Here is a 14086-nt window from a genome sequence, read left to right on the forward strand (position 1 = left end):
CGTCTATCCACCGGGAGCACCGGGACCCCCCGTTCCCCCTTTCCATCCCCATTTCCAGGGCAGCTCCACCCCCCGGAGCAGCAGGAGCCCCGAACCCCCCCGGTCCATCCCCGCCATCCCGGAGTGCCCCGTTCCCGTTCCCCGGTGCTCCCCAGCCCAGGGGTCCCGCTGCGATCCCGGGGGCGGGGGTCGCCTGAATGGCGGGGGGCGGGGGGACACACACGACCTCCATCCCTGTCCCCTCACTTGGGGTGTGACTGTCACCCATGAGGGGGAATGGGACAAAAATGCCACTCGTGGGTTTGGGGGTCAGTCCCAGAGCTGGCACCCCGGAATGGTGCGGGGGGCTGGGGGCTGTTCTGGGGGGACAGGGACACTCCAGCAGCACCTGACGGGTCCTCAATGGGGTGACCGAGAGCTGGCACCTGTCCCCCACCTGTTGCACCTTCACCTGCTGCCCTGAGCACACAGAGAATTGGGATGGGGGGTCCTCCACAGCTGCGGACCCCCTCACATGGGGGTGACCCCATCCGAACCCCCCAGCCGGGCAGAGCCAGGAGCAGCTGGGATGGGGGACCAGGATGTGACCCCCACACAGGGCAGGTTCTGCCCCCCCTGTACCCTTGGTCACCCCAGTTTGTGCTTCCACATGTGCCACCAAGGCTGCCACGAGGGAGGAGCCCCCAAAGAGGGGACACTCGGTGTTGGGGTCCCGCCTGCCATGGGGACAGGATCCAGCACATCACTGTCACCTCAGGCCAGGCCGCTGCTAGGGGTCCCGCATGGCCGGGACCACTCAGTTCCTCAAGCCGCGCTGCCCCCGTGCCCTGGACCGGTCCCAAGCCCCGCAGGACACCGGAGGATCCCCGCAGGACACCGGAGGGTCCCCGGAGGGTCCTCGCAGTGTCCGGGATCCCCGGGCCCCATGGGGGGATATATCCCATGAGCCTCAGCAGAGCATACATGGGGGGATATATCCCATGAGCCTCAGCAGAGCGCACACGGGGGGGATATATCCCATGGCCGCCCGCTCGGGGGGACTATATCCCATCACCCCCCGCGGCCGGCGGGGGCGGTATATCCCATAGTGCTCCGCGCCGCCCCCATCTCCGGGGCGGGCCGGAAACGGCCGGGCCGGGCGGCGATGGCGGCTCGGGCCGTGCTGCTGCTGCTTCTCATGGCGGCGGCAGCACCGGGCCCGGCCCAGGGCTCGCAGGGGGACCGGGAACCGCTGTACCGGGAGTGCCTGAGCCGCTGCGAGCGGCAGAACTGCTCGGGGGCGGCACTGCGGCACTTCCGCGCCCGGCAGCCGCTCTACATGGGCCTGACAGGTACCGCCCCCCTGCTCCTATTGGTTGGCGGAGTCAGAGGCCACGCCCCCTCTGGGCAGGCCGCACCTCTCGGAGCCACGCCCCCTTCGAAGCCACGCCCCTTGACTGGGAGACTGGGCGGGACTGGGGCTGAACTGGGAGGGACTGGGGTGGAACTGGGAAGCGCTGGGTGGCACTGGGGGATGCTGGGGCTGTGTTAAGGGTCACTTGTCCTGTGCTGGTTGTCACTGGGTCATGCTGGTGGATACTGGTCTGGTTTTGGTCCATACTGGGAGGTGCTGGGCTGTGAAGTGGGGTCACTGGGCCATACTGGGGGGTCACTGGGCCATACTGGGGGGACACAGGGCCATACTGGGGGATCACTGGACTTTGCCAGGACAGGCGTTGGACCATCCTGAACTATCTGGAGGGACATTGGACTATACTGGGGGGTCACTGGGACATACTGGGGGATCACTGGACTTTGCCAGGACAGGCGTTGGACCATCCTGAACTATCTGGAGGGACATTGGGCCATACTGGGGGGTCACTGGGACATACTGGAGAGTCACTGGGACATACTGGGGGGTCACTGAGCCATACTGGGTCATGGTGTTTTGCCCCAGTGCCCCCTAGTTCATGCTGGACTATGAAGTGGGGTCACTGGGCCATACTGGGAGCTACTGGTCCATGCTGCTGGTCACCATGGCAACATCTGGGCTTCCTCCCAGATTGCTCATTGAGGCTGGGGGTGCCAGGGGGTGAACCCCACGCTTTCCCTCCACCCTGTGCTGGGCTGGGGCACTCCCATGCTGCATACTGGGAGGCACTGGCTCATACTGGGAGGCCCTGGCTCACACTGGTGTGCCCCCCCAGGCTGGACGTGCCGGGACGAGTGCCAGTACGAGTGCATGTGGCTGACGGTGCGGCTGTACCAGCAGGGCGGGCACCGCGTGCCGCAGTTCCACGGCAAGGTCAGCGCGGCCCCGGGGGGGGCTGGGGGGCGCTCGGGGGTCCCCCCGTGCCCGCTGACCCCCCCCCAGTGGCCGTTCTCGCGGTTCCTGTTCGTGCAGGAGCCGGCCTCAGCCTTGGCCTCGCTGCTCAACGGCCTGGCCAGCCTGGTGATGCTGCTGCGGTACCGGGCAGCCGTGCCCCCCGCAGCGCCCACCTACCCCACCTGCACCGCCTTCGCCTGGGTGAGCCCTGAGGGCTGCTGGTCTCCTCTTCACATCCTTTGCCCGTCTTTTCCCCCCTTTTTCCCATCATTTCCCTCCCTTTTCCCATCCTTTTGTGGTTTTCCCCTCCCTTTTTTCCCCTCCTTTTTTTCCTCTCCCTTTTTCCTCATCCCTTTCTCCCATCCTTTCTCATTTCCCATCCTTATTTCCCATCCTTATTTCCCATCCTTATTTCCCATCCTTATTTCCCTCCCTTTTCCTGTCCTTTTCCCCCCTTTCTCCCTCCTTTTCCCTTTCCTTCTCCTTTCTCTTTCCTCCTCTCTCTTCCTTCCCCCTTTCCTTTTCCCTTCCCCTTTCTTTTTCTCCTCCCTCCTCCCTCTCCTCTCCTTCCTTTTTCTTCCTTTCCCCTTCCCATTTCCACTTTCTTCCCCTTCCCTTTTCCTTCTTTCCCCGTCCCATTTCCACTCTTTTCCCCTTCTCTATTTCTCATTTCCTTTTTTCCCCTTTTCCTTTTCCTCCCTTTCTCCTTCTTCATTCCCCTTTCCCTTTTCTTTCCCCCTTTCCCTTTTTCCCCTTTCCCTTTCCCTTCCCCTTTTCCCTCTTCCCCTTTTCCCCCTTCCCTTTTTTCTTCCCATTTTCCTTTTGTTTTCCCCATTCCCACCCCCCTCACCCCCCATTTGAGGGGGTCCTGACTCGGTGGGGACCCTGCCCCACATCCCCCCACCCCATAAATCCCAAATTTTCCCCTTTTCCAGGTCTCCTTAAACGCCTGGTTCTGGTCCACCGTGTTCCACACCAGGGACACGGCGCTGACAGAGGTGAGGCAGTGCCACCCCCAGGGTGTCCCCAAGCCCGAGGGTGACACCCCCAGAGTGTCCCCAAGCCCCTGAGGGTCCCGTTCTGGGCCCCCTCCCCAATTTCCCCGTCCCAAATCCCACAGAAACTGGATTATTTCTGTGCTTCGGCCGTCATCCTGCACTCCGTGTACCTGTGCTGCGTCAGGTGGGCACTGGGCAGACTGGGGCAAACTGGGGGGACTGGGGGCACTGGGGGGGGAACTGGGGTGGCACCAGGGCAAACTGGGGCAAAGTGGGGGGGACAGGGACAAACTGGGACAAACTGGGGGGACTGGGGTGAACTGGGGAGCACTGGAGGGGACTGGGGGGAACTGGGGGGGAGAACTGAGGTGAACTGGGGGGGACTGGGGGCCACTGGGGATGGAATGGGAGGAACTGGGGGGGACTGGGGTTGAACTGGGGGGCACTGGGGATGGATGGGGGATGCTGAGGATGGACTGAGGAGCACTGGGGACAGACTGGGGAGCACTGGGGTGAACTGGGGAGCAATGGGAAGGACTGGGGACTGGGGTGAACTGGGGGGCAATGGGGATGGACTGGGGCAAACTGGAGGGCACTGGGAATGGACTGGGGGGCACTGGGGCAGACTAGGGGGCACTGGGGACGAACTGGGGGGCACTGGGGATGAACTGGGGGACACTGGGGATGAATGGGGGGCACTGGGATGAACTGGGGACATGGGGATGGACTGGGGCAAACTGGAGGGACACTGGGAATGAACTGGGGGCCTGGGGCAGTGACTGGGAGTGTACTGGGAGAAGGCTGTGGGAGGCACTGGGCTGAACTGGGAGGGCTGGCCTCTTGGGGTGAATTGGGGGGCACTGGGCAAACTGGGGGCACTGGGCAGTACTAGGGAGCCCGGGGCCCAACTGGGGGCCCTGGGCATTGGAGTCTGGGGCAACTGGGAGGATGGGGCACTATACTGGGCGTGGCTGTACAGTCTGGAGTGTATGGAGGATGGGTCTGGATGGCTGTCTGAGATCTGGGCAGAGCCGCCATACTGAGGTGCGCGTACTGGAGGCTGGGCAATTGGGAGGACCCTGACCATGCCCCTTGCCCACAGGACGCTGGGGCTGCAGCGCCCAGCCTTAATCAGCATCTTCAGAGCCTTCCTCCTCCTCTTCCTCGCCGGCCACATCTCCTACCTGAGCCTCGTGCGCTTCGACTACGGCTACAACCTGGTGGCCAACGCTGCTGCTGGTGGGCTGGGGGGCACTGGGAGGGACTGGGAGGGACTGGGATGCACTGGGGCTGTGTCAGGGGTCAGTCTGAGCCCCCCTGTCTCTGAACCCCCAGTTTCCCAGGCATGCTGAGCAGGGGTTTGGGTATCCCCACATCCCTGAGCTCCCCATTTTTGTGGAGTTTTGCCCAGGGGTTTGGACACCCCCCTGTCCCTGATCTCCCCTGTTTTTCTCAGGAATGTTGGGCACCCACCTGTCCCTGATCCCCCTTGTTGTTTCCCCAGGAATTCTGACAGAGTTTGGGCATCCCCATCTCCCCGATCCCCACTGTCACCCCAGGAAATCTAACTGGAGTTTGGGCACCCTCTATCCCTGATCCCCCTCGCTGTTATCACAGGAATTTTGACCGAGTTTGGGTACTCCACTCTCCCCTCTCTATTCCCCAGAAGTTCTCCCTGTGCTTTGCCCACCCCCTGAGCACACAGTGCCACTGTTTTCGGTCATTTCCTGTGTCCCAGGGATGCTGACAGTGTATTCCCTGTGTTTCCCTTATCCCAGGCACACTGACAGTGTTCCCCCTGTGTTTCCCCTGTCCCGGGCACACTGATGGTGTTTTCCCTTATCCCAGGCACACTGACAGTGTATTCCCTTCTATCCCAAGGCTGACGGTGTTCCCTGTGGATTGTTTCCCTGTGTTTCCCCTATCCCAGGCACACTGACGGTGTTCCCCCTGTGTTTCCCCTGTCCCAGGCACACTGACAGTGTATTCCCTGTGTTTCCCCTATCCCAAGGACACTGAGGGTGTCTCCCCTGTCCCAGAGATGCTGACAGCATATTCTCTGTGTTTCCCTTATCCCAGGCACACTGACAGTGTTTCCCTTATCCCAGAGATGCTGACAGTGTATTCCCTGTGTTTCCCCTGTCCCAGGCACACTGACAGTGTATTCCCTGTGTTTCCCCTGTCCCAGGCACCCTGACAGTGTATTCCCTGTGTTTCCCTTTATCCCAGGCACACTGACAGTGTTTTCCCCTGTTGCCTTATCACACTGACAGGTAGTTTCCCCTGTCCTAGGCATACTGACAGTTTTTCCCTATCCAGGACATGCAGTGTTTTCCTGTGTCTCCCCTATCCCAGGCACACTGACGGTGTTTCCCCCGTCCCAGGCACACTGCTGGTGTTTCCCCTGTCCCAGGCACACTGACAGTGTTCCCCCTGTGTTTCCCCCGTCCCAGGCACACTGACAGTGTATTCCCTTATCCCAGGCACACTGACGGTGTCTCCCCCATCCCAGGCACACTGACAGTGTCTCCCCCATCCCAGGCACACTGACGGTGTCTCCCCCATCCCAGGCACACTGACAGTGTTCCCCCATCGCAGGGATGCTGACGGTGGCGTGGTGGCTGCGCTGGTGCCTGCGGCAGGGCCGGCGGCTGCCGCACGTGTGGAAATGCGCGGCCGCGGTGCTGCTGCTGCAGGCGCTGGCGCTGCTCGAGCTGCTCGACTTCCCCCCCCTGGGCTGGGTGCTGGACGCCCACGCGCTCTGGCACATCGGGACCATCCCCCTCAACGTGCTCTTCTACAGGTCTGTGACACCCCAATCACACTTAAAATAAAATTAAAAATAGGAGTGAGGGGCTCCCCGTGTTCCCCAGGGAGGTGCAGGGGTGCAGGGTTTGAGGGGCTCTGGCACATCATGACCGTCCCCCTCAACGTGCTCTTCTACAGGTCTGTGACGCCCCAATCCCGTCCAAAATAAAAATTAAATTTAAAATTAAAATTAAATAAAAAAATACAGCTCAGTGACACCCCCCCCATCCTATCAAAAATAAAATTAAAAATAGGAATGAGGGGCTCCCCGTGTTCCCCAGGGAGGTGCAGGGGTGCAGAGTTTCCCCCAGGGTTTGAGGGGCTCTGGCACATCGGGACCATCCCCCTCAACGTGCTCTTCTACAGGTCTGTGACACCCCAATCCCATCCAAAATAAAATTAAAAATAGGAATGAGGGGCTCCCCATGTTCCCCAGGGAGGTGCAGGGGTGCAGGGGTTTGGGGGCCTCTGGTACATTGGGACCATTCCCCTCAACGTGCTCTTCTACAGGTCTGTGACACCCCCATCGCACTTAAAATAAAATTAAAAATAGGGTGAGGGGGTCCCCATGCTCCCCAGGGAGGTGCAGGGGTGCAGGGGTTTGGGGGGCTCTGGCACATCAGGACCATCCCCCTCAACCTGCTCTTCTACAGGTCTGTGATGCCCCAATCCCGTCCAAAATAAAAATTAAATTTAAATTTAAAAATAAAAAAATGAAATTAAAAAATACAGCTCAGTGACACCCCCCCTCATCCTATCGAAAATAAAATTAAAAATAGGAGTGAGGGGCTCCCCGTGTTCCCCAGGGAGGTGCAGGGGTGCAGGGGTTTGGGGGGCTCTGGCACATCGGGACCATCCCCCTCAATGTGCTCTTCTACAGGTCTGTGATACCCCAATCCCATCAAAAATAAAAATTAAATTTAAAATTAAAAAAATTAAATAAAAAAATACAGCTCAGTGACTCCCCCATCCCTATCTAAAATAAAATTAAAAATACAGGTCAGTGACCCCCCCCGCCCCCAATCCCATCTGAATTAAAATTAAAAGTACAGGCCAGTGACCCCCCACCTCCATTTAAAATAAAATTAAATAAAATATCAAATTAAAATAAACAAGACTAGATTAATAATATTAACTATTAAATATTAATATTAAATTAAAAATAAAATTATATTAATAATAATGAAATTAAAGTTAAATGTAAAATTAAAAGTAAATAAAATTAAATTAAAAACGAAATAAAATTAAAAATACAGCTCAGTGACACCCCCCTCCCCATTTAAAATGAAATTAAATAAAATATAAAATTAAAATAAATAAAATTAAATTAATAACAATAAAATTACAATTAGTACAATTAAATAAATTAGATTAATTAATACAATAAAATAAAATAAAATTAATATTAATAAAATTAAATAAAATTTAAAATAAAATAAAAGTTAAATAAAAATAAGTAAAAAATTAAATAAAGTGAAAAATACAGGTCAGTGACCCCCCAGTCCTATCGAAAATAAAATTAAAAATAGGAGTGAGGGGCTCCCCGTGTTCCCCAGGGAGGTGCAGGGGTGCAGAGCTTCCCCCCGGTATTTGTGGGGCTCTGCTGGGGTCTGGGGGTGCTGGGGACTCTGTTGGGGGATCCCTCTTGGAATTGGGGGATTCAATTTCCCAGACCCCCCCTCCCCACCTTGAAATGGGGGTGCTGGAGGCACCCCAGGCTTGCTGTGCTCACTTTTGGGGTTCAAGCCCCCTCTAAACCCCCCCTTTGTCCCCCCAGTTTCCTGATGGACGACAGCCTCTACCTCCTGAAGGCCAACTCCGACCTCTTCAAAGTGGACTAGAGCTGCTGGGGGGGGTGGGCAGAGCCCCCCGTGCCCCCCCAGGGCTGTGCCCTGCCCTGTGCCAAGCAAGCCCCCAGCCCCCCCTGGCCGTGGCCTCCTGACCCCCCCCCGTTTGCCTTCTGAGGTTTGTGGTGCCCCCCCAGCCCCCCTGTGCCCCCCCATGTGGGCACTGAGGGGTCCAGGAAAGCTGAGAGCCCCCCAAACCCTCCCCATGCTGAGTTGGGGGACCCCAATGAGGTGACAGTGGCAGTTTGGGGACAGTGGGTGATTTTGGGGGGATCCAGGAGAGCTGAGCCCCCCAAACCCTCCCCATGCTGAGCTGGGGACCCCCCCCCATGAATGAGGTGACAGTGGCTGTTTGGGGATGGGGGTGATTTGGGGGGATCCAGGATATCTGAGCCCCCCAGACCCTCCCATGCTGAGTTGGGGACCCCCAGTGAGGTGACAGTGGCAGTTTGGGGACAGGGGGGTGATTTGGGGGGATCCAGCACATCTGAGCCCCCCCAAACCCTCCCCATGCTGAGCTGGGGACCCCAATGAGGTGACAGTGGCTGTTTGGGGACAGTGGGTGATTTTGGGGGGGGATCCAGCACATCTGAGCCCCCCCAGACCCTCCCCATGCTGAGCTGGGGACCCCCAGTGAGGTGACAGTGGCTGTTTGGGGATGGGGGTGATTTTGACAGGATTTGGGGGGGGGTCCAGCACATCTGAGCCCCCCCAGACCCTCCCCATGCTGAGCTGGGGACCCCCAGTGAGGTGACAGTGGCAGTTTGGGGACAGGTGGGTGATTTGGGGGGGGTCCAGCACATCTGAGCCCCCCCAAACCCTCCCCATGCTGAGCTGGGGGACCCCAATGAGGTGACAGTGGCTCTTTGGGGACAGGGGGGTGATTTGGGGGGGGTCCAGGATATCTGAGCCCCCCAAACCCTCCCCATGCTGAGCTGGGGGACCCCAATGAGGTGACAGTGGCAGTTTGGGGACAGTGGGTGATTTTGGGGGGGGTCCAGGATATCTGAGCCCCCCAAACCCTCCCCATGCTGAGCTGGGGATCCCCCCCCCCCATGAATGAGGTGACAGTGGCTGTTTGGGGACAGTGGGTGATTTTGGGGGGGGTCCAGGATATCTGAGCCCCCCTAAACCCTCCCCATGCTGAGCTGGGGACCCCAATGAGGTGACAGTGGCAGTTTGGGGACAGTGGGTGATTTGGGGGGATCCAGGATATCTGAGCCCCCCCAGACCCTCCCCATGCTGAGTTGGGGACCCCCAGTGAGGTGACAGTGGCAGTTTGGGGACAGTGGGTGATTTTGGGGGGATCCAGGAGAGCTGAGAGCCCCCCAGACCCTCCCCATGCTGAGCTGGGGACCCCAATGAGGTGACAGTGGCAGTTTGGGGACAGTGGGTGATTTTGGGGGGTCTGTGTGCATGGGGGGGCTCTGGCGGGGGTGGGGGGTGTTGTGTGGGTGCCTTGGGGCTGGGGGTGCCCCCTCCCAGCCCAGAGGGGCTGTGCCCCCCCAGTTTCCCCCTCCCTGGGTGTGTTGTGGGTGTGAATAAAGCTGAGTTTAATCTGTGAGCTGCTGGGTTTGTGTCCCCTGTCCCAAGGGCCCCCCGTGCCCCCCAGTCCCCGTGTCTGTCCCCCACCCCACAGTGTCCCCCATTCCCCTTTGCTGTCACCCCATTCCCACCCTGCTTCACTCTGTCCCACCCCATGCGCCCCAAAATTCCCTCCAGGTGTCCCAAACCCCCCTCAGTGTTCCCAAACCCCCTCATTGCACCCCTCACCCATCCCATCCTCCCCCTGCCCTGCACCCCATTTCCCCCTCTGTGTCCCCCATTCTCCCCATCCAGGGGTCCCTGAGACCCCCAAAATCTCCCTGTGCCCCCACCCTGAGCACCTCCATCCTGTGCCACAACCCCAGCCCTTATTGTCACCATCTTGTACCCTTATTGTCACCATCCTCTGCCCTTTATTGTCACCATCCCCTGCCACCTTTATTGTCACCATCCTTTGCCCTTTATTGTCACCATCCTATGCCACAACCCCAACCCTTATTGCCACCATCTTCTACCCAACCTCAGCCCTTATTGTCACCATCCCTGCCACCTTTATTGTCACCATCCCCTGCCTTTTATTGTCACCATCCTTTGCCCTGTATTGTCACCATCCTATGCCACAACCCTGGCCCTTATTGTCACCATCTTCTACCACAACCTTAGCCCTTATTGTCACCATCCTCTGCCCTTTATTGTCACCATCCTGTGCCACAACCCCAGCCCTTATTGTCACCATCCTGTGCCACAACCTGTGCCCTTATTGTCACCATCCCCTGCCACCTTTATTGTCACCATCCCCAGCCCTTATTGTCACCATCCTCTGCCCTTTATTGTCACCATCCTCAGCCCTTATTGTCACCATCCTCTGCCCTTTATTGTCACCATCCTCTGCCCTTTATTGTCACCATCCTGTGCCACCTCCCAGCCCTTATTGTCACCATCCTGTGCCACAACCTGTGCCCTTATTGTCACCATCCCCTGCCACCTTAATCGCACCATCCTTTGCCCTTTACTGTCACCATCCTGTGCCACAACCCAGGCCCTGATTGTCACCATCCCCTCCCTTATTGTCACCATCCCCTGCCACCTTTGTTGTCACCATCTTCTGCCACAACCCCAGCCCTTATTGTCACCATCCTCTGCCGCCTTTATTGTCACCATCCTGTGCCACAACCTCACCCTTTATTGTCACCATCCAGCCTTTATTGCCTCCATCCCACCGCACCCTTAGCGCTGCCGGGCATGCTGGCATTTCCCCACCATTCCCCAGGGGTTTCCCGGGCATCCCCCTCACGTTTCCAGCGGTTTTTGCGCGTGGGCGAAGAACACGCCGTCCACATCATCCACGCCGGTGCGGAGCGCGGGGGGCATCGCGTAGGAGCGCAGCTCCCGCAGCGCGAACCCCGCGGCCGCCAGCGCCTCCCGCACATCGGACTCCTCCAGCGGCACCACGGGCAGCCGGGCGGGACCCGCCAGGTAGAAGGACTCGCCCAGAGCCCCCAGCAGCACAAGGTGTCCCCCCGGTCGCAGCAGGGTCCCCACGTGGCGCAGAGCCCGCAGGAAGGCGGCGCGGTCGGGGCTCACGGCCTCCAGGCAGAAGGCGGAGAGCAGCGCGTCGGCCCGGGGGCGCAGCGGGGCCCCCAGAGGCTCCGGGCGGTGAACGTCGATGGGCAGGATCCGGCGGAGGCGCTGGCGGAGACGGCGCTGTTTGTCCTGCCAGGGCTCGCTGGGGATGGGGGGAATTGGGGAGTAAGGGAAAAGGGGAATGGGATGGGGATGGGGGGTGTGGGGAGGGGATGGACCCCGAAAAACGCGGGGATTGGGGAGGTGGGATTGGTCCAGACAGGGATGTGGGGATGGGGTCAATTCAGGGTCCATGGGGATAAAGGGATGGGGTCAATCCAGTGTCCATGGGGATGTGGGGATGGGGTCAATCCAGCATCCATGGGGATGTGGGGAGGGGATGGACCCCGAAAAACACGGGGATGGGGGGTGGGATTGGTCCAGACAGGGATGTGGGGATGGGATCATGGGATCAATCCAATGTCCATGGGGATAAAGGGATGGGGTCAATCCAGACAGGGATGCAGGGATGGGGTCAGTCCCGTGGGGATGTGGGAATGGGATCAATCCAGTGTCCATGGGGATAAAGGGATGGGATCAGTCCCGTGGGGATGGGGTCAATCCAGTGTCCACAGGGATGTGGGGAGGGGATGGACCCTGAAAACACGGGGATGGGGAGTGGGATTGATCCACACAGGGATGTGGGGATGGGGTCAATCCATGGGGATGTGGGGATGGGGTCAATCCAGTGTCCACAGGGATGTGGGGAGGGGATGGACCCTGAAAACACGGGGATGGGGAGTGGGATTGATCCAGACAGGGATGTAGGGATGGGATCAATCCCATGGGGATGTGGGGATTGGGTCAATGCAGAATAGAAAGGCATGTGGGGATGGGATCAATCCAGGGTCCATGGGGATGTGGGGATGGGATCAGTCCAGTGTCCATGGGGATGTGGGGATGGGATCAACCCACTATCAATGGGGATATGGGAATGGGATCAATCCAGCATCCACAGGGATGTGGGGCTGGGTTTGATCCAGATCAGACAGGGATGTGGGGAGATCAATCTAGTGTCTGTGGGGTGGGATCAGTCCAGCATCCATGGGGATGTGGGGATGGGGTCAATCCAGTGTCCACAGGGATGTGGGGATGGGGTTGATCCCGTGCCCATAGCAACGTGGGAATGGGATCAATTCAATATCCACAGGGAAAAGGGGATGGGATCAACGTGGCACCCAGGGGAGTGTGGGGATGGGATTGATTTGGCACCCACAGATCCCTGTAGGGATGGGAAGAACCCAGCGCATGGAGGGATGTGGGGATGGGAAGAATGAAGCAAACAACGGGAGGTGAGGAGGGAATTCTGCAGGGATATGGGGTGGGCTGGTGCAGGGAAGCGGGGATTGGGTGGGCATTGACCTGGGACACACAGGGATGTGGGGATGGGATCGATTTGGCACACATGGGGATGTGGGGACGGGATCCTGCAGGGATGTGGGGTGGAATGCCCATTCCAGAACCCACAGGGACCCAGGAACAGGCTCCTGTAGGGATCAACCCTTCACCCACAGGCTCAGAGAGAGGATTCCATGGATATCCGAGGCTGGCATCCTGCAGGGACAGGGGGCTGTGAACCCATGGGATTTGGGAACAGTGTCTGTGAGGATGTGGGGCCGTGATGCCAATGGGATTTTGGTGCCAGGGTCCCATAAGGATCCCCTGAGCATCTGTGGGAAAACATGGCTGTGACCCCACAGGATCTCCAGGGGTCTGTGAGGACCTGGATCTGCAATCCCGTGGATTTTGGGGACACAATCCAGCAGGGACCACCCCAGCACCCCCCTCCCGCGGCCCCCCGAGCCCCCCTACCCGCGCCCCTCGATCTTGCAGACGTGCTGGATGAACGGGCTCCAGTCGAAGGCTCCGGGCTCGCCCCGCGCCCACCGGCCGAGCTCCTCCCGGTTCACCGCCAGGAAATCGGTGGCCACGATCTCCTCGAAGTGGTCGCAGGCACTCAGCAGTTGGTAAATGGTGGGGCCCGAGCCCACATCGATCAACGTCCGCCCTCGGATCTCACCTGGGAAGGGACAGGACAGGATCTCATCTGGGAGGGACCCCCAAAACAACCGGGAAAACCGGGGAGGAGCAGAGGATGCTCCGTGCCTCAGTTTCCCCAACCCACTGAGGATCCCCGGGAAAACCAGAGAGGAGCTGACCCCGGGTGCTCCGTGCCTCAGTTTCCCCACCCCACTGGGAGTCCCCGGGAAAACCAGAGAGGATCAGAAGAGCTGCCCCCAACTCCGTGCCTCAGTTTCCCCACCCCACTGAGGGTCCGCGCCGCCTTCCCCTCACCGCTGCCCTCGGGTGCTCCGTGCCTCAGTTTCCCACCCCAATAGGGGTCCCCGCCGCCTTCCCCTCACCGCTGGCGAAGGTCTCGGCCAGGCATCGCAGCTTCCAGGGCACCACGAACTCCTCGGAGGAGAAGTCGGCGCGGGGCGGGAGGTAATTGTTGCGCAGGTACGCGCGGGGGTCGAAGTGCTCGTAGCCCTCTCGGAGCGCGGCCGGGCTGCTCATGGCGAGGGGAAATGCAGCTCCGGCCCCGCCGCCGCCGCTTTTTATCCCTGCCCAGCCCGGGAGGGGCCGCGGGGAGCCGAGACAGCCCCATCCATCCGCCCCGCATCCCTCCGTCCATCCATCATCCACCCGCATCCCTCCATCCATCACCCATCCCGCCTAACCCGGTTAGCGCCAGCGCCCCGGAGCCATCCCGGAGCTGATAACGGAGCTGATAAGGGATCCGCCGCCTTTACCGGGTTCTGGGAATCCAGGAATGCTGTCCCTGTGTCTGGGAGAGTCTGTCCCCACACCCCGAGATGTGGCTGTGACCCCCCCCCGTGCTGCCCCAGCTCGTGGGGGTCCCGTGGGATGAGGATGGAGAGGGATTGGGATGAAGATGGAGGGGGATTGGGAAAGGGATGAGGATGAAGAGGGTGAAGAGGGATTGAGATAGGGATGGA

The 14086-nt window shown here is 59.3% G+C and overlaps 2 protein-coding genes across 4 annotated transcripts; one reads left to right on the plus strand and one right to left on the minus strand.

Moving 5' to 3' along the window:
- Window positions 1–1108: 1108 nt before the first annotated feature.
- On the plus strand, window positions 1109–9516 carry PGAP3 (post-GPI attachment to proteins phospholipase 3). Of its 3 annotated transcripts, XM_064733877.1 has the most exons (10): window positions 1109–1331; window positions 2187–2284; window positions 2354–2506; window positions 3241–3303; window positions 3426–3487; window positions 4406–4542; window positions 5902–6106; window positions 7889–8189; window positions 8494–9123; window positions 9224–9516. In XM_064733877.1, the coding sequence occupies exons 1-8, from the start codon at window positions 1145–1147 to the stop codon at window positions 7950–7952; spliced, it is 969 nt and encodes a 322-aa protein (XP_064589947.1). In that variant the 5' UTR covers window positions 1109–1144; the 3' UTR covers window positions 7953–8189; window positions 8494–9123; window positions 9224–9516. The 3 variants fall into 3 exon arrangements, with proteins under 3 accessions (XP_064589947.1, XP_064589946.1, XP_064589945.1); XM_064733876.1 differs by having other exon boundaries at window positions 7889–8296; window positions 8597–9516; XM_064733875.1 differs by having other exon boundaries at window positions 8494–9516.
- A 1168-nt stretch (window positions 9517–10684) lies between these two features.
- Window positions 10685–13652, minus strand: PNMT (phenylethanolamine N-methyltransferase). Its single transcript, XM_064733636.1, has 3 exons — window positions 13490–13652; window positions 12939–13146; window positions 10685–11229 (listed from the first exon to the last, which is right to left on the minus strand). Exons 1-3 carry the CDS (start codon window positions 13641–13643, stop codon window positions 10794–10796), a joined length of 798 nt encoding a protein of 265 aa, XP_064589706.1. The 5' UTR covers window positions 13644–13652; the 3' UTR covers window positions 10685–10793.
- Window positions 13653–14086: the final 434 nt, after the last annotated feature.

The sequence above is a fragment of the Zonotrichia leucophrys genome, chromosome 27, assembly GCF_028769735.1.
Source record: "Zonotrichia leucophrys gambelii isolate GWCS_2022_RI chromosome 27, RI_Zleu_2.0, whole genome shotgun sequence".
Lineage (NCBI taxonomy): Eukaryota > Metazoa > Chordata > Aves > Passeriformes > Passerellidae > Zonotrichia > Zonotrichia leucophrys.

Excerpts from the sequence above, each read along its gene's own strand:
- PGAP3 (XM_064733876.1), top strand. The coding sequence starts at position 1,145 with ATGGCGGCTCGGGCCGTGCTGCTGCTGCTTCTCATGGCGGCGGCAGCA. Across the intron at positions 2,507-3,240 it reads CCTGCACCGCCTTCGCCTGG|GTCTCCTTAAACGCCTGGTT; the intron begins GTGAGCCCTGAG and ends CCCCTTTTCCAG. Across the intron at positions 6,107-7,888 it reads CTCAACGTGCTCTTCTACAG|TTTCCTGATGGACGACAGCC; the intron begins GTCTGTGACACC and ends TTGTCCCCCCAG.
- PNMT (XM_064733636.1), bottom strand. The coding sequence starts at position 13,643 with ATGAGCAGCCCGGCCGCGCTCCGAGAGGGCTACGAGCACTTCGACCCC. Across the intron at positions 13,147-13,489 it reads GGCCGAGACCTTCGCCAGCG|GTGAGATCCGAGGGCGGACG; the intron begins GTGAGGGGAAGG and ends GTCCCTTCCCAG. Across the intron at positions 11,230-12,938 it reads TGCAAGATCGAGGGGCGCGG|CGAGCCCTGGCAGGACAAAC; the intron begins GTAGGGGGGCTC and ends CCCCATCCCCAG.